The 19,572-nt window shown below is 42.8% G+C and overlaps 1 protein-coding gene across 1 annotated transcript in view; it reads left to right on the top strand.

Annotated features, from left to right (window-relative positions):
- The window catches only part of LOC141133481 (galactose-3-O-sulfotransferase 4-like), an 84,364-nt gene extending 68,629 nt beyond the window's left edge, over positions 1-15,735 (top strand). The window contains exons 3-4 of the mRNA XM_073622875.1: positions 11,758-12,052; positions 14,324-15,735. Of these exons, the coding sequence (XP_073478976.1) occupies positions 11,758-12,052; positions 14,324-15,151 (1,123 nt within the window). The 3' untranslated portion in view covers positions 15,152-15,735. The remainder of the gene's footprint in view (positions 1-11,757; positions 12,053-14,323) is intronic.
- Positions 15,736-19,572: the final 3,837 nt, after the last annotated feature.

Raw genomic sequence — 19,572 nt, 5'->3', positions numbered from 1 at the left:
TGACAGTAAAAGATTGTATTCAATTGGTGGTCATCATCTTATACAGGTGGATAATAAATCGTAGCAAGAGATATTGCACATTAGCCTGACATGTTTCGCTACTTAAGCTTCCTCAGGGGATGTGCAAGAGACTTATTAAATTGAGACCACTAAGTAAACAGAAAAAAACAGAGTTATAACAACAGTTTGAGGATCATTATAAAGTTTATACATACAGAGTGTCAATGTTGGTTATGAACCCAGTTGCCTATGAAAATTAGACACTTACCCCATGCAATGGTTACACCTTTAAACTGCCTGGCCGGTCCCTGACTTGATCCCAGATACATCGAATCCGAGCTGGTCAATTTGGCAAGGTCATAGAGGGCTGATAGGGAGACACTAGGGGACATTAGGGTTGCCATGAAGTTAAACATTTTTTTTTTATTAAATATATTGATAGTAAAGTTTTTGTGGAGGAATGGAGGGGAATTGGGAGGACTGGGGGAAAAGGACCGAATGAGGAAGAAAAGGAAAAAGGGGGGGGGGGGAAAGGAGGGGGGGGGGCAGGGAGGGAGGGGGGAGGGAAAGGAGGAAAGGGGGGGGGCAAAAGAGGAAAGGAAAGGTAGGAAAGGAGGTAAGGGAGGGGAATGTGTATCTCTCACTATAATAATATATAATTTTATACTCACACTGAATTCTATATTGATTCGATTATCTGAATGTCCATGAGGAACGATAGCGATTGAAGAGTTTTAATCAGGTTTTATGTAGATTTGGCTGCAGAGGCAGACTGGAAAATAATGATGATGGTAAGGGATTTTTATTTAAGATTCTTATTTATTTTAGAGGAAACAGGAGAGTGACAGGTTTATTTAAATGAAATAAAAGTGTGGACAGTTGTATAGGGTGTTTAAGTTGTTCATTAACTTCAAGTAGCTTCAACAAATTCCCTGTAAAGAATAGGTGGAAGCGTTAGGAAATTCAGCCAACTGACCCGAATAGCTAACTAAGCAATTAACAGAGAAGTGAGTGAGTATGGTAGAAAGCAATACAGGTGACAGTGGGCACAGCTCACCGCACATGAATGCTCTTACAAGTATTTGTATTATAGCCGGCTTGACAGTACCTAGCACCCAGATACAGGTGTAAGCACCACACCTAATAAATGGTAGTGTGAGCTGACAGTGTCCAAATGAAAGCAGATTAGTGCAGAGTGCCGGAGTAGTTTGAATGTGAGTTAAATAAATATGCCTATCTTACCTTGCTGCTCGCTAGTCACAGAGTGAGTGTCGCCCTCCGGCTCAGGCTGATCTGACAGCCTGACGTGCCGGTATATATCGGCCCTCCAACGAGCCGGCGTGTGACATCACCGGCTCGAGGCGGACGCAATGATGCCTGTGCGCATGCACCCGGGCCGCTTACCAGCCTCTAAACTACACTACCCATGGAGCCATACGGCGAGGGGAGGGCTCCCGCACGTCCAATGTTCAGGGACGTGCACAGGGCTCGCCAACCAATCCCCGAGGCGCCAAGGCATGCAGTGATGTTCCCGAGGGGGGTAAAAAATCCCAAATGGCCAAGCCATTAAGGGATTTTCTGGGAGCTGCCCGGTAGTGCCAGGCGTGAAAATGGGCCTGCTGGGGGATGGAAGGTCACTCTGTGACCAGCGAGCAGCAAGGTAAGATAGGCATATTTATGGAGGTATCCTTTTCCTTAACTCACATTCAAACTACTCCGGAACTCTGCACTAATCTGCTTTCATTTGGACACTGTCAGCTCACACTACCATTTATTAGGTGTGGTGCTTACACACCTGTATCTGGGTGCTAGGCACTGTCAAGCCGGCTATAATACAAATACTTGTAAGAGCATTCATGTGCGGTGAGCTGTGCCCACTGTCACCTGTATTGCTTTCTACCATACTCACTCACTTTTAATTGCTTAGTTAGCTATTCAGGTCAGTTGGCTGAATTTCCTAACGCTTCCACCTGTTCTTTACAGGGAATTTGTTGAAGCTACTTGAAGTTAATGAACAACTTAAACACCCTATACAACTGTCCGCACTTTTATTTCATTTAAATAAACAACCTGTCACTCTCCTGTTTCCTCTAAAATAAATAAGAATCTTAAATAAAAATCCCTTACCATTATCATTATTTTCCAGTCTGCCTCTGCAGCCAAATCTACATAAAACCTGATTAAAACTCTTCAATCGCTATCGTTCCTCATGGACATTTAGATAATCGAATCAATATAGAATTCAGTGTGAGTATAAAATTATATATTATTATTATACTGAGAGATACACATTCCCCTCCCTTACCCTCCTTTTCTACCTTTCCTTTCCTCTTTTGCCCCCCCCTTTCCTCCTTTCTCCCCCTCCTTCCCCCCCCCCCCCTTTTTCCTTTTCTTCCTCATTCGGTCCTTTTCCCCCAGTCCTCCCAATTCCCCTCCATTCCTCCACACAAACTTTACTATCAATATATTTAATCAAAAAAATTTTTTTAACTTCATGGCAACCCTAATGTCCCCTAGTGTCTCCCTATCAGCCCTCTATGACCTTGCCAAATTGACCCCCTCGGATTCGATGTATCTGGGATCAAGTCAGGGGACCGGCCAGGCAGTTTAAAGGTGTAACCATTGCATGGGGTAAGTGTCTAATTTTCATAGGCAACTGGGTTCATAACCAACATTGACACTCTGTATGTATAAACTTTATAATGATCCTCAAACTGTTGTTATAACTCTGTTTTTTTTCTGTTTACTTAGTGGTCTCAATTTAATAAGTCTCTTGCACATCCCCTAAAGAAGCTTAAGTAGCGAAACATGTCGGGCTAATGTGCAATATCTCTTGCTACGATTTATTATCCACCTGTATAAGATGATGACCACCAATTGAATACAATCTTTTACTGTCAACCCAAAAGTTTGTATTTTTTGTATATTTTGTGTCCTTTCTTTTAAAATTATTATGTCAATAAAAATTACATTTTTTACCTATAACAAGTCAAGTGCATAAGTATATGTTAGACACCGTAAAAATCCCCCATCCCTTATCTCCCTGCCTTTCTTTGATTTAATGTTCATTGGGATGAGGTGTCTTTAAAATCGGTGTTTTCACCAACCGGACCAAACCATTATAATGCATATTGAGCAAGTTCTGGCCCGTGGTCCATCCTCAAGACCCAGTAACCCAGTGGATGCTCTGTTGGAAAGGTCTCCAAATCTGCTCTTTCCCCTAGATATTCCTGCCCCATATAATGCTGGTGATGGTTGCTTGAACCGATCAGACCTTGACACTGAGGACTGAAAAATTGTTTAAAGGCATCGGTCAGACGGCCACCTTCTCCACCGCTCTTCCTCTGACTGAATGAAACTTCAGCAACGCATTGCCCAACACCAGGAAATGGTAACCTTCCAGGGTCTGGAAATGCGTTGCCCAAACCTTTTTCAAGGCCTCCTGAAGATGTTTTATCCTCTGCTCCCTCTGCAAAGGCAGGATGAGTTCTGCAACCCAATCCTTGTAATGTGGATCAAGAAGGTGTTGCCAGCCAGTAATGATCCCTCTCCTTGATACCTTGAATCCTAGGGTCCTTTCGCAGGCTTTGCAGAATCAGGGAGGCCATGCAGCGTAAATTTGCAGAGGCATTCAATTCTGAGTCCTCTAGGTCACTAAGGATTACATGATCCGTAACTACCTCCTCCCAGCCACGTACAACTCCTTGGGTTTCTGGGGACTGAAAACCATCCCTTGAAGACTGCTGTTGAGTTATCCTCTACATCCATGCTGACGCAATCCTCCTCCTCCTCCTCTTCCTGTGTGTTTTTGGTGGGCCCGCAGGAATGCTATCTGGATAAAGGGGGGCCTTCCTCCCGCTGTTCTGCCTCAAGTGCCTTGTCCATGATTCCACGAAGTGTGTGCTCCAGCAGGAAGACTAGAGGGACAGTGTCACTGATGCATGTATTGTTGCTGCTCACCATCCTTGTGGGCTCCTCAAATAGTGACAGGACAGTGCATGCATCCTTGATCAGTAGCCACTGTTGTGGCAAAAAGAAGCCACGCTCCCCTGACCCTGTCCTGGTGCCATCCTTGCACAGGTACTTATTGATGGCCCTCTGCTGTGTGTGCAGCTGCTGCAGCATTGCCAACGCTGAGGTCCACCTGGTAGGCATGTCACATACGAGGCTGTTGGTGGGCAGGTTGCATTCCCTTTGAATGTCAGCCAGCCGAGCACTGGCATTGTATGACCGGCGGAAATGACCTTTTCTGGTCTGCCTCAGGACATCCTGTAAGCACAGATACCTGCTTAAGAACCGCTGCATCACCAAATTCAGGACGTGTGCCAAACATGGAACATGGGTCAAGTGTCCCTGTCAGAGGGCAGAGAGAAGGTTGGTGCCATTGTTGCATAAACCATTCCTGGCTCAAGCTGCTGTGGCATCAACCACCTCTGAGCCTGCCCCTGCAGAGCTGACAGAATCTCTGCCCCAGTGTGGTTCCTGTCCCCTAGGCAGACCAACTCAAGCACCGCATGGCATCTTTTAGCCTGACTGCTTGCGTAGCCCCTTGAATGCTTATGGAGCACCGCTGGTTCAGAGGACAAATCTGCAGTAGAGGCATGGTGGTGGAACAAGCTCCAACAACACTGAACCCTGTCCTGCATCCTTCCAAGCTGCCAGAAGAGTTACCCAGTGAGCCGAGAAGGCAAGGGTAACGTCCCTGCCCATGCCTGCTGGACCATGAGTCAGCCGTAATATGAACCTTACTGCTGACCCCCCTGTCAAATGATGCCAAAACATTGCCTTCCACATGCCGGTAGAGAGCTAGAATGGCCTTCCGTGAAAAGAAATGGTGTTTTGGAACCTGCCACTGAGGTACAGCACATTCCACAAGTTCACGAAAGGGAGCAGAGTCCACCAGCTGAAAAGGCAGCAGTTGCAGTGCTAGCAATTTGGCCAAGCTAGCGTTTAGATGCTGAGCATGTGGATGGCTGAGACCGAATTTCTTTTTACGGTTCAGCAACTGGGATAGGGAAATTTGCCTGCTAAAATCAATTGGTGGTGTACTGTTAGCAGATTGGCTGCAAGTACTTGGGACACCTATTGCTATACCTTCATTCCTCTAAGTGCAGGTTTTCGAGAGGACTGGAGGTATAGTAGGGTTTGAGATCCCAGATTGGGAGCAAGGAGAAGTCCGCCTTTTTCTTTGATGTGAGTTTTTCAAGTGCTGTTGCCAACGGACTGCATGGCAGGCCGTCATATGTCTGGTAAAACATGTGGTGCTCAAGCGGCTGCTGTTCTGGCCACGCTTGCTCCGCTTCAGACATAGGTTGCAAACATGTCGGAAAAGGCCCACACCAAGGAACTTTTCAAAGTCAGCGGGGAGTCAGCAGCGCCCTGCACCTGCGGAGCACTGCGGTGTGATGCAATAGGGTGGCTGCCCTTAAGCTTCCCCCAAGAGATCATCATCATCGTCGTCGTCCAGCATCTCAGATGGCTCAGCTAGAAGAGCTACTGCCGGATGCAGCAGAGGTTGTGGTATCAGATCCTGGTCTTGACACCCAGACAAACCATAGGAATACAAAAAGGAACAACAGACTAATACTGGATAAATGAGTCCAATAACCTTAATTGTTGGTAAAAAAAGGTCATATAAAAACATCCAACATGTTTCAGGGGCAATAGCATTACCCCTTCATCAGGGCTCAACGCTGGATAAAACTTGCATGGACTTGAGAGAAAACAGTACAGATCTATATTGGAACCAGCACTGAACACTCCACATGGAGTAACAGTTTGAGAGCAGTTGCTGATTGCCAATGGAGTAGGTGAAATGGGGAGTGGGACTCTTTGTTCATGTAGTCCATGACCCGATTCTGGACTTGAAAGGAGCATATCCTATACCACTGCCAATTGCTCAATTCAGTCAGGCATGGTGTGAAATTGTGAAATTTAGTTGTGTGCTTGTGGCAGTTCACTGGAGAGTAGGTAGAGACATTGGTTGTTGTCCAGCAGAAGGGGCTTACTTGATGTGGAATACAGGTGGAGTCTGGTTAATAAACTAGGGGGTGAGGCAAAACTGGTTGGGTAATGCTACCTGAATAAAAGGGCATTGCTATGAAAGGAGGTTAGGGTGGTGGATCATTGGCAAATGAAGGATGTTGCTTACTTAAGAAGGGAGCCTGGTGGTGAAATGAGAGGTAAGTGGTTGAAAAATGTGTGTGTGTGTGTGTGTGTGTGTGTGTGAGAGAGACCCTTATTAAAAAGGGGAACGTGGCTGTGGAATAGGGGCTGGTGTATGTAAAATAGGAGATGCTGAATGTGGAATAGAGAGGTGTTCAGGAAAATAAGGGAACCTGGCTGTGGAAAAGGAGAGTGGTCTGTTAATAAGCTCATGGGACAAGTCTGTTATGTGATGTTCTAGATTTTGTGGCGTATATATTCATATGCATATTTAGACATGCATTTTCATCATTATGGCTATGTTTGCTTATGCTTGTAGCCTTGGTAAAGGGGAAGTTGTTTTGTACCTGATACACATGTTTATATGACCTTTTGTTTAACCAACAGTTAAAATGATCTTTGGACTCCTTTTTTTTTTTTTTTTTTTTAATCTGTTTTTGTACGAGCGCTCCTTTCTGTATTTCTATGGCAAATGAGGGGATCTGGCTGTGGAATAGGGGGCAAGGCCTGGCATAGAAAAGGGACTGGGCTTTAAATAGCAGAGGATCTAGTAAATAACGGGGCTTGGCTGTGAAATATTGAAACCAGACTGTGGAATAGGAGTAAAGGTCTGATAAATGAGAGTTGCTTTTGGCTGAAATGGGGAACCAGGATTTTAAATGATGGGTTTGGAGGGTAAGCAGCTGACAAATGAGGAGTATTACAGTCTATTAGTAGGCCTTGCTGCTGAATAGGTTGCTGGTGGGTGAACAGTGTTGCTAGATGTCAACGTGGAAGAGGTGAAATTGTTTGTTTGCCTGACATTGGAATTAGGAAGGTAAGTGGCACGCAATGGAGGTATATTGCTGGCTGTAGAATTGGATAGACTGGTATGTCATATGGGGGCCTGTCTATAGCATGGGTAAATGACGGGGCCTTTGTTTGGCATGGGAAAATGAGGAGGCTTGTGTATGGCAAGCGTAATTTGGGGGACCTCTTTATGCACTGGATAAATGAGGGGGTGCCTGCCCATGGATTAGGAAAATGAGGGGGGCCTGTCTATGGGATAGGTAAATGGGGGGGGGCTTTGTATGGCCAGGGTAAATGAGGAGGCTAGTGTATGGCCAGGGTAAATAGGGGGGGGGGGGTTCTGTCTATAGAATGGGTCAATGAGGGTACCTGTGTATGGCAGGGATAAATAAGGGGGCTGCATATGACAAGCGTACTGTAAATGAGGGGACCTGTCTAGGGAATGGGTAAATGACAGTGCTTAGATGGCATGGGTTATTGAGAGGGCCTAGCTCCAGAAATGGGGACTGGGGGGGGGGGGGGGGGTTAGTATATTATAGGCTCTAGTTGTGGAATAAATGAGAGGTTCTGGAAAATAAGAGGGTCCAACTACAGTATGGAAAGGGGGTCTGGTGTAAAAAAAAAAACAAAAAAAACAAAAAACTGACTGTATAATAGAGGGCAAGGTCTGGTAAATGAGGACCTAGCTGTGAAAAGTAAAGGAGGAAGTCTGGTAAATTGGGGGGGGGGGGGGGGGGGGGCGCTAACTGTGCAATGAGGAGGAATCTGGTAAAAGAGGGAGGGGGGGGGGTGTAAGTGGCTGTCAAAAATGTCTTCTTGCTCATAACAATGATGGGTACCAAAAATTCCAGCTGGAAGCTCATTGATTGCTTTTGAAATTTAGATTTTTTTTTTTTTTGCTAGATCCCTGTTCATACATATTCCCCAATATCAGATCACTTGTGCTTGTCAGACGTATGAAGACCATGTATACTTACACCAGCACATTTAACACATATGGTCTTAAATGGGAAAACTAAACCCACAGTGGAGTCATTGTGGCTGATTTACTTAAACTAGAGAGTGCCAAATCTGCTGCAGCTGTGCACAGAAACCAATCAACTTCTAACTTCAGCTTATTCAATTTAAAATAAAAAATAGCATGAAAAATCGTAAAAAAATGTAAAAAAAAAACATTTGGAAAAAAAAAATTTAAACTTACCTGAACCCTTGTTGCTAGGCAGTCTTCCTAATCTGCCTCTTCCTATTCCGCGGCGAGTCCTGCTCCTCGGTGAGCAGCCCCATTGCCTTCTGGGAACGTGTGTGTGTCTCCAGAAAACCACGGGGCCATTCACAGAGCGCCGCGTCACTCGCTCGTGCGCAGTAGGAAATTGGCAGTGAAGGCGCAAGGCTCCACTGCCTGTTTCCCTTACCTAGGATGGCGGTGCCGGGACCCGAGAGCCGAGGGACAGGTCGGCCTCAGGCGGCTGACATTGCGGGCTTCCAGGACAGGTAAGTGTACTTATTTAAAGTCAGCAGCTACAGTGTTTGTAGCTGCTGAATTTTAAAAAAACATTTTCCTGGCCGGAATCCCGCTTTAAGCTTTAAAAAAAAAAAAAAAAAACTGGAAGCTGATTGGTTTCTATATACCTCCCAACTTTTTGAGACTGGAACGAGGGACACCTATTAGCAGAAGTATGAAGGTATATGACATGCCCCTTAAAGGACAATTCTACAAAAAAATTATTAGTAAAACCCACAAGTTTCTTCTTTCTTCTTTCTTCTTTCTTCTTTCTTCCCCTACTATTCCTTTTTTGTATTGTCTTGTGAAATTTTCAAATGCAGTCATTTAGAAATTGGATGCAAGGTTTAGCATTGGGAAACACCTTTTTTAAAAGATAAAAAGTGTATTTTATATACAAGCATATAGCTAAGACCAAAATGAGGGACAAATGAGGTGGAAAGAGGGACTTGGTTCCAAATCGGGGACAGTCCTTCAAAATCAGGGACAGTTGTGAGCTATGGTTTCTATGCGGAGCTACAACAGATGTTGCACTCTCCAGTTTTAGTAAATCAACCCCATTGTCTGCATATATCTAGATTTCCTGTTTTCTTCTTTAGTAAGATGACTTAGAAATGTTATCAGTTACTGTGGGAAACTCTGCTGGACATTTCTGGTCAACAGTTTATATAAATCATGAGTGTTTTACCACAAGAGAAATGTCCCATGCTCCCTTGGCCTCCAATCAATCTAAAATTTTTATTTGCAAATAGTCATGTTCAGTTGCAACCTATAATGTTACCATTGGTCATCATTATGGTTCCAGAACTTATGTACAGTGACTTGAAAAAGTATTCATACATCTTGAATTCGTCCACATTTTGTCATGTTACAACCAAAAACGTAAATTTAATTTATTGGGATTTTATGTGATAAACCAACACAAAGTGGTACATAATTGTGAAGTAGAAGGAAAATGATAAATGGTTTTTAATTTTTTTTTACAAATAAATATCTGAAAAGTGTGGCGTGCATTTGTATTCATTCCCCTTTAGTATGATACCCCTAACTAAAATGTAGTGGAACCAATTGCCTTCAGAAGTCACCTACTTAGTAAATAGAGTCCACCTGTGTGTAATTTAATTTCCATATAAATACAGCTGTTCTGTTCTGTGAAGCCCTCAGGTTTGTTAGAGAATCTTTAGTGAACAAACTGCATTATGAAGGCCAAGGAACACACCAGACAGGTCAGGTATAACATTGTAAATAAGTTTAACGCGGGGTTAGGTTATAAAAACAAATATCCCAAGCTCTGAACATCTCACAGAGCACCGTTCAGTCCATCATCTGAAAATGGAAAGAGTATGGCACAACTGCAAACCTACCAAGACATGGCCGTCCACCTAAACTGACAGGCCGGGCAAGGAGAGCATTAATCAGAGAAGCAGCCAAGAGGCCCATGGTAACTCTGGAGGAGCTGAAGAGATCCACGGCTCAGGTGGGAGAATCTGTCCACAGGACAACTATTAGTCGTGCACTCCACAAATCTGCCCTTTATGGAAGAGTGGCAAGAAAGGCATTGAAAGAAGGCTTAAGCAGTCCTGTTTGCAGTTTGCGAAAAGCCATGTGGCAAACATGTGGAAGAAGGTGCTTTGGTCAGATGAGACCAAAATTTAACTTTTTGGCCTAAAAGCAAAATGCTATGTGTGGCGGAAAACTAACACTGCACATTACCCTGAACACACCATCTCCACCGTGAAAGTGGTGGCAGCATCATGTTGTGGTACAGGGAAGCTGGTCAGCGTTAATAGGAAGATGGATGGAGCCAAATACAGGGCAATCTTATAAAGCCTGTTAGAGTCTGCAAAAGACTTGAGACTGGGGCAGAGGTTCACCTTCCAGCAGGACAACGACCCTAAACATACAGCCAGAGCTACAATAAAATGGTTTCGATCAAAGCATATTAATGTGTTAGAATGGCCCAGTCAAAGTCCAGACCTAAAGCCAATTGCGAATCGGTGGCAATACTTGTATATTGCTGTTCAGACGCTCTCCATTAAATCTGACAGAGCTTGAGCTATTTTGCAAAGAAGAATGGGCAAAAACGTCACTCTCTAGATGTGCAAAGCTGGTTAGTGACATCCCCAAAAAGACTTGCAGCTGTAATTGCAGTGAAAGGCGGTTCTGTAAAGTATTGACTCAGGGGGGCTGAATACAAATGTACCCCACACTTTTCAGATATTTATTTGTAAAAAAATTGAAAAACCATTTATCATTTTCCTTCGACTTCACAATTTATGTGCCACTTTGTGTTGGTCTATCACATAAAATCCCAATAAATCCATTTACATTTTTGGTTGTAACATGACAAAATGTGAAACATTTCAAGGGGTATGAATACTTTTTCAAGGCATTTTACATGAAAAAAGTCAACTAAGGTTAAACTTTGCCCAAGTTTCCAGTACCAATGCAGGGACAATATGAGGCTGAAAATATGGAAAGCGTAAAATTCTGGGCCTTTTAGCACACCTGAGCTGCCGGTGCAGTGTACACCCTGCCATACAAGTGAATGGCTGTACACAGCTGTAATATTGTAAATGCAGATGCTTCTGTGCATTGGTGTATGGCATACTTCCTAAATGCCAAACATTCCAACTTTTACTCCTCAGGCTTGGGCAAACACCATGAATTTTATGTGTGTGTGTGTTTTTTTTTTTTTTGCCTGTCACTGTATGTACAGTATGCATGAGGCCTAAGACACAAGGGGAGTTTAGCCACAGATAAATTGCTCCATTCAGAGGCGGCAAAACACCATGCAGCAACACTGCTATGGCCTTATACAAACTGGATGAATAGCAGCCCAGCTTCCCTTTTTTTTTTTTTTTTTCCTTATACCAGACCCCCATTCTGCAGGCAAAGCCCCATATTTACCATAGAAATTCAGAAAGGAGCGCCTGACCAAAATAAGATAATAGTCTAGGATCATTTTAATTGTTGATTTAAAAAAAAGCCATATAAAACCCGCCAATGCGTTTTGGGGACAACACAACTGCAGCCAGTTTGTGTGGCCAAAACTCTGCAGAAATGCCAACCCTAGGCACATACCAGCTGTTTCCAGGGTCGGTTGAAGGTACCATTAACATGTTACGCAAGCAAAACATGCTCTGACAGGGATTTTAACAATTCCCTAGGCTATTTAAAGTAAAAAAAAAACATTTTGGTTTAGATCTGGTTTTATTATTAGATTTTCTAATAAATAGAGTTGAATAGTAATGACCTTGTATAATAAGTATGATTATTGACCATCCTTTCTTTATTGTCAGGACCTCTCAGAGCTCCACCCTTCGTGTCTTATCTTCTCTGCCTCCATCTCTTCCACGGACTTGTCAGCCTAAGAGGCACATTGTGTTCCTGAAGACTCACAAGACGGCTGGAAGCACCATACTGAACCTCCTGCACCGATATGGGGACAAACATGGGTTATTCTTTGCTTTGCCAATCAAGTATCAGTTCAACTACCCAAATCTCTTCCACTCTCGCCGGGTGAAAGGCATCAACTCCCCAAACAGGCCTCAGTACGACGTCCTCTGTCACCATATGCGCTTCAACCTCCCAGAGGTAAAGGTCTACTCTGTAGTTTGAAAAGTGATGCAGCTCTTAACACAACACAAATCAGAATTCGTTACTAATCTAAGTATATCTAAAGCCATAACTTTTTTTTTTTTTTATATCTAGTTTTGGATAAAGTAGGGAATCATTAAATGGTTATGGTTAGTAAAAATGATTAGCCTGTCAGTCTTTTAGGAAGCAAGGGAAAATCTCTGCAAAGTGAGGTAAATCCTCCCTTTCTACAATTGTCATCCCAACAAGTCTTCCCAACTCAGCTGCAAGACTTTCAAAATTCTACAACCAATGGGGGTTATTTATGAAAGGCAAATCCACTTTGCACTACAAGTGTACTTGGAAGTGCAGTTGCTCTAAATCTAAGGGGTAGACCTGAAATGAGTGGAAGCTCTGCTGATTTTATCATCCAATCATGTGCAAGCTAAAATGCTGTTTCTTATTTTCCTTGCATGTTCCCCTCAGATCTACAACAACTTTACTCCCAAGGTCACTTTCAGTGCACTTACAAGTGCACTTGTAATGCAAAGTGGATTTGCCCTTTAGTAAATAACCCCCAATACCCCATAATAACAATGTGAAAGAAGTTTGTTAAAAATCTTTGCAAATTTATTAAAAATAAAAAAGGGAAAAATGCCATGTACATTAGTATTCACAGCCTTTGCCATGACACTCAAAAGAGTGTCAGGTGCATCCTGTTTCCACAGATCATTGATTTGGAAAGGCACTCACCTGTCTATATAAGGTCCCACAGTTAACAGTGCATGTCAGAGCACAAACCAAGCCATGAAGTCCAAGGAATTGTCTGTAGACCTCCAAGACAGGATTGTATGGAGGCACAGATTTGGGGATGGGTACAGAAAAATTTCTTCAGCATTGAAGGTCCCAATGGGCACAGTGGCCTCCATCATCCATAAATGGAAGAAGTTTGGAACTGCCAGGACCTTTCCTAGAGCGGGCCACCTGGCCAAACTGAGTGAACGGGGGTGAAGGGCCTTAGTCAGAGAGGTGACCAAGATCCTGATGGTCACTCTGACAGAGTTTGGCGTTTCTCTGGAAAGAGAACCTTCCAGAAGAACAACTATCTCTGCAGCACTCCACCAATCAGGCCTTTATGGTAGAGTGGCCAGCCCTTATTAAAAGGCACATGACAGCCCGCCTGGAGTTTGCCAAAAGGTACCTGAAGGACTCTCAGACCATGAGAAACAAAATTCTCTGGACTGATGAAACAAAGATTGGACTCTTTGGCCTGAATTGCAAGTGTCATGCCTGGAGAAAACCAGGCACTGCTCATTACCTGGCCAGCATAATGCTGTGGGAATGTTTTTCAGCAGCAGGAACTGGGAGACTAGTCAGGATCAAGAAAAAGATGAATGCAGCAATGAACAGAGACATCCTTGAGGAAAACCTGCTCAAGAGCGCTCTGGACCTCAGACTGGGGTGAGGTTCAGATTCCAACAGGACAATGACCCTAAGCACACCGCCAAAATAACAAAGGAGTGGCTACAGGACAACTCTGTGAATGTCCTTGAGTGGCCCAGCCAGAGCCTAGACTTGAACCCTACTGAACATGTCTCGAGAGATCTGAAAATGACTGTGCACCGACACATCCCATCCAACCCGATGGAGCCAAAGCTGCTTCAACAAAGTATTGAGCTAAGGCTGTGAATACTTATGTACATGGGATTTTTTTCCCTTTTTTTTATTTTTAGTAAATTTGCAAAGATTTTAAACAAACTTCTTTTGATTTGTCATTATGGGGTATTGTTTGTAGAATTTTGAGTAAAATAATGAATTTAATCCATTTTGGAATAAGGCTGTAACATAACAAAATGTGGAAAAAATTGAAGAGCTGTGAATACTTTCAGGATGCACTGTAATAATATGGAATGTATGTTCCTTGCTAAAGAACATTATTTTTTTTATCTAGTTGTTTTGGGTAAAGTTATGCTTTAAGTATAGTACTATTAGTAGCTTGGTAACAAGTTTGCTTGTTGACTGGAACTGATCTTCAACAATTCTAAGACCAGTTTTAGCTAGTAGTAGATGGTCACATTTAGCTGAACTTGTTCTGTAATGTTGAAGGTGTTTCACAGCTTATCCGGGCAGCTTCTTCACTTCTGGAGACACTACTTGAATAAGTTGTAAAGCATCTTCAATATTAACAGAACAAGTCTGGTTGAATGTGAATAACTTCTATTAGCTTTACCATGACCTGGATGAATGAGAACCTTCACAGACATAAAGAGTTTTTTCTTTATTTTGTAGGTTCGGAAGGTTATGCCTACAGACTCCTTCTACTTCACGATCCTCCGAGATCCAGCAACCATGGCCGAGTCTTCTTTCTCCTACTATCGTTCTGTATCTTCAGCCTTCAAGAAGGCACCTCATTTCAAAGCTTTTATTTCCCATCCATCACATTACTATCGAGAAGGAGAGCGATCCAACCACTATGCTCGCAACCTCTTATGGTTTGACTTGGGGTTTAATCCCAATGCTCCTTTTACAGTGACTCTGGCAAGAGCTGGAGCACGGGCCGTGGAGGGGACATTCAACTTGGTTCTACTGGCAGAATATTTTGATGAATCAATGGTTCTTCTGAAAGAGGAGCTGTGTTGGGATCTGGATGATGTGGTCACCTTTAAACTCAACATTCGTGGGTCTTCCAGACCCCTGGAGCCAGAGGAAGTAAAAAAGCTTCGTGCATGGAATACTCTAGATTGGTACCTCTATGAGTATTTTAACCGAACCTTCTGGGACAAGGTGGAACGGTTTGGCAAAGAAAAGATGGATAATGAGGTTATGAGATTGAGAGAAAGGAGGCAGCAGTTAGGTGAACTCTGTCTTGAGGATTTGCAGCCAGTAAGGGCAGAGGACATTAAGGAAGATGCCATTAAGCCGTTTCAATTTGGGCAGGAGAAAATCCTAGGCTGGGCCATAAGGAAAGACCTTGAGCCTTACATTCGTAGTCGTTGTGTTCAAATGGTTACTCCTGAGCTGCAATATAAAGACTTATTGGATGCACGCCAATTTCCAGCAGGCTCCCAAAATGGGACACAAACAATAGTGACACCCGCAAGGGTAGCAGTTCGGTGAGATAACCACAGATGAATAGGAAAGAAGAAGATCTGGTTGCTGCAAAGTGAATATGATGTCAAGACAATAATTTTCTGCATCACTGACAAAAGACTAGGTCTGATTTTATTAGGCAAAGGTTTATCACTTTGATTGGGAAGTGGTTTGTTGAGTACTAACTATGCACATGAGCCTCTTTCCTGAATTTGTTCAGTAATCACTGTAGGTGCAGTCTTCTCAACCTGACAATCACAAGCGTGCCTTCATTTAAAAAATTACTAGAAGGTCCTAAAAACGTTGACAGAAATAAGCCTATATGCTACAGATAACACACTACTAATCACAATAACCTGGAACTGGCAGGCTTTAGTTATTGATTTATACAGTATGTGGTTAAGGAGGTTATGTGTATATTGGGATGTGTGATGGGAGAAGGTCCTTCCAAGTACCGAAACAATGTAAGTGCACTTATAGAGTGTTAAGTGAAAGCTGGGGTTGATTTACTAAAACTTGAGAGTGCAAAAACTGGTGCAGCTGTGCATGGTAGCCAATCGGCATCTAACTTCAGCTTGTTCAATTAGCTTTCAGTTTTTTTTTTTTTTTTTGTCAAAGCTTAATTGATTTCTATGCAGAGCTGCAGCAGATTTTGCATTGCCAGTTTTAGTAAAGTTCCCCCCACTGTCTTTACACCATTGGAGTCCCTGAGGATGCAGTGTAAATACTAATTTTGTGTTTCAATAGGGCTAGCCATGCTCTTAAAATTGCAGTACACAGTCCTAGTGATAGGTCACAAAGGCACTAACCACTGCATTGTGGAATGGGCTAGGCAGTGTCGACTTCCTCCATCATACAAGTTTTTATTTTTCCAAGCACTCTACTGGCACAGCGAGGAAGCCTCCAGGCACCATGAACTTAAGTTAGAACTTAACTTTCTGGGTAGAATAAATAAGAATTAGAACCTTTGTCAGACTTTACATGCAATTATTGTTCATACTGGAGAGATTTTCTTGCACTTCCTGTGTCAGAGCTAAGGCAGCAAATTAATGGAAAACTCCCAAATGGGAAATTTCATGTTTGACTGCTGTCCCACCAGAACAGGTATTCTCATTGGCAAATATCTGCTCTGCTTCTTTTCGTTTTGGTGACCTCCTAAAATGTTGGAATTCCCTTTTCTTTCTTTCCAAGTTAAAAAAAAAAAATCACCATGACAGATAGTGATGATGGCCCTCACCAGTGGAGACTTGAACAGCAATAAAATATGATGAACGTTCTAAGCCTTCCCCATTGTATCAAAAAACAGAAAATATTGCTGGGGTTCTGTAATAAGATTTGGCACTATTGAGTACCTGCTTTTATAAGTGCAATGTTAGCTGTGCTTACATGTTGAAGGTTTCCCCTAAAATGTCTTAAGGACTGTTTGTGCTGCTGACAGCTATCAGTGATTTAGTGAACAAATACAGTCCTCCATTAAGAAATATTTTAGAAAGAAATGTAACATGTAGAGGACCCCATATTACCCTCTATGAAGTTGTACATTTGGCCTCTCAACTTTGAGTTAAGCTTTCTTTTAACATGACTACAGCTGGTCTCCTGTACTAATAAAGGCAGAGGATGGGCAAGGGTATGTGGACACCCATCCAGAGCTCAGGTGTTTTAGTGAAGGACACTATTAAAGTTACATCATACAAAAATATTTTAGGAAATTGTAAATTTACCAACGCGTGATAGAGGTTTGGGGAAGAGCCTTTTCTGCTCCAGCATGACTGTGCCCCTGTGCACAAAGCTAGCTCCATAAAGACATGGTTTGATGAATCTGGTATAGAGGAAATTAAGTGGCCTGCATAAAGACCTGACTTCAACCCTAATGAACACCTTCGGGATGAATTGCAATGCACATAGTGAGCCAGGTCTTCCTGTCAAACAGCAGTATGTAACCTCTTTTGGCTGAATGGGCACAAATTCCCAAAGACATGGCTTTGATAAGGGATGTTCAACAAACTCAAAAAAGGTTTGATGGCAAGGTGCCCACAAACATTTGGCCATGTAGTCTAGTACAATTTCCACAAATAGGGTTGTTACTGACCCTAGGCCATCTAATGCTACCTCTGTACACTAGATAGCCACTGCTGAAATAATTAGAGCTGACCCTAACTTTTATTTTTTAGCTTTTTAGACCCCTCTCTTTGTTTCTAAATAATGCATGCTTGTAATGCATAAGTGTCTAGCTTCGCAGCACTTGAAGGGGTTGTAAACCCTCAAGGTTTTTCACCTTTAATGTATTCTATGCATTAAAGTGAAAAACCTTCTGTAGTGCAGCAGCTCCCCAGAACCCCCCTTTTACTTACCTGAACCCAATCGTTCCAGCAACAGGGACGAGCACAGCAGCTCCAGACGCTGTCTTGGGTCCTCATTGGCTAGATTGATGGCAGCAGGAGCTATTGGCTCCTGCTGCTGTCTATTAAATCCAGTGACACAGGAGCCAGGGGGTGGGGCTGAGTCCTGCTGTCTGTGTCAATGGACGCAGAAGCAGGACTCGGGAGCGCGCCCACATAAGTGCCCCCATGGAAAGCGGCTCTCTGTGGGGGCACTTGAGAAGAGGAGGAGCCAGGAGCGCTGATGGGGAACCCCAGAAGAGGAGGATTGGGGCCGCTCTTGCCCTTGCACAGAGCAGGTAAGTATGACATGTTTGTTATTTAAAAAAAAAAAAAAAAAACCTTTACAACCCCTTTAACAAAAAGAAAAGTTTTTTTGAAGGATACTTACATTTTTAGGAGTAGTTTCGAGAGAGCAGTGAAGGTAAAAATTGTCTACTTCTACTCTCCCTTAGAAAGTAATGGTAAAAATCTCCAATGGGGACACAGACACAAGCATTTTTCAGAGATGGGGGAAGAGTTGGAACTGCTGACAGTAGTTTTTATTGATGGCTGTGGTTCCCTGTCCCATGGACAACCTCCCATTTGTCATTCTGATATCAATGCTTTAACGACATAATGTGCACTAGTCTAAGATCCAGAAACATTTTAATTACATTTATTTTTATTTCTGACAATAGTGAGACATACAGAGAAACTGTTAAGGTGAAAGGTTTTACAACCAGACAATGCCTGTACGTACCCATAGTAAATATTTATACACCAGTCTATGCCTTGGCTACATCAATCTGTGCCAAGAAGCATGATATGGTAGAGAGTTAGTTTGCCCCAAGAAGGAACAGCAGATGAAATTAGCAGAGGCCTCTATTTGAGAAATGAGATGCTTGAGAACGAAATCCTCAGATGGCATGTGTTTATTGGTCATAGAAACATTCAAAAGACACCATCAGCTTGTTTTGTGGCATTGCACTGGCCACTTCTTCAGAATAGTTGTGTACAACACTTTAAGGTGAACCCATCTTTGTTGCCTTCAACATTCAAAGACCCCATCAGCACCACAAAACCATCATCTGCTTTTGTGGCTTTGTATTGGCCACTTCTTCAGGTTAGGTGTACACAACACTTGAAGGCAACAAAGATAAGTGCAGATCTGAGAATACAAGCCTAATGGCTAGCGCACACAATGAGAAAATCAGGAGAAAAATAACGCTTTAAGAGCAATCGTCCAATAATCTGATTGTTAGAACACAGCTTTCGAGAGACGATAGTTCATGCGAAAAAATCCGAAGGGACAATAACAGAATGAATGATTTTTATGTAATTAGTATAGTGTTTGTATGAAAAAAAATTGTGTGACTAAGACCATGCATGATCAGAAATGAAAGAATACATCAAAATATAATACAACACATTACATCACTTCCGAATTTGAATTCTTTCATAAGAGCATTTTCGTAATCTATTGGTTTTTGATATGAGACTAGCATGCAAAAAAATGGACATTCATTCATCCGATATTCTTATCGTGTGTACCAGGCATTAGAGACAAACCCGCCTCACCTTAAAGTGTTGTATTCAACTACTCTGAAGAAGTGGCCAGTACAGTGCCACAAAACGTTAATGGTGTCTTTTGAATGTTTCTATCACCAATAAATACCTACCTTCTGAAGATATAGTTCTCAATAATCATCTTTCTTACATGCACTATTCCCAACACACGTTCCTGTAGAGATGGCATTGTAAGTAAGTGGGTGCTGAAGCGACCACCGGCTGGAACCATGAATAGTCAAAGAGATAGAGATGTCAACAGCACACCAAGATCTCCAAAATGGGTCCAAAGCTTTATTCAGCGATCACATCATTACAGCAAATCGCAACGTTCCGGAGCCACGCAAGACACCTTCATCAGTGGCTCTGGAACGTTGCGATTTTCTGTAATGATATAATTGCTGAATAAAGCTTTGGACCCATTTTGGAGATCTTGGTGTGCTGGTGACATCTCTCTCTCTGATCTTTCTTACATGGGCGCCCCTGCTAACTTCACCCCGTTTCTTTTTTGGGGCAAACTAA

The sequence above is a fragment of the Aquarana catesbeiana genome, linkage group LG03 (assembly GCF_042186555.1).
Source record: "Aquarana catesbeiana isolate 2022-GZ linkage group LG03, ASM4218655v1, whole genome shotgun sequence".
Taxonomy (NCBI): Eukaryota; Metazoa; Chordata; class Amphibia; order Anura; family Ranidae; genus Aquarana; species Aquarana catesbeiana.
Note: the sequence above shows the minus strand (reverse complement) of the source record. Positions and strands in the feature narration are given on the sequence as shown.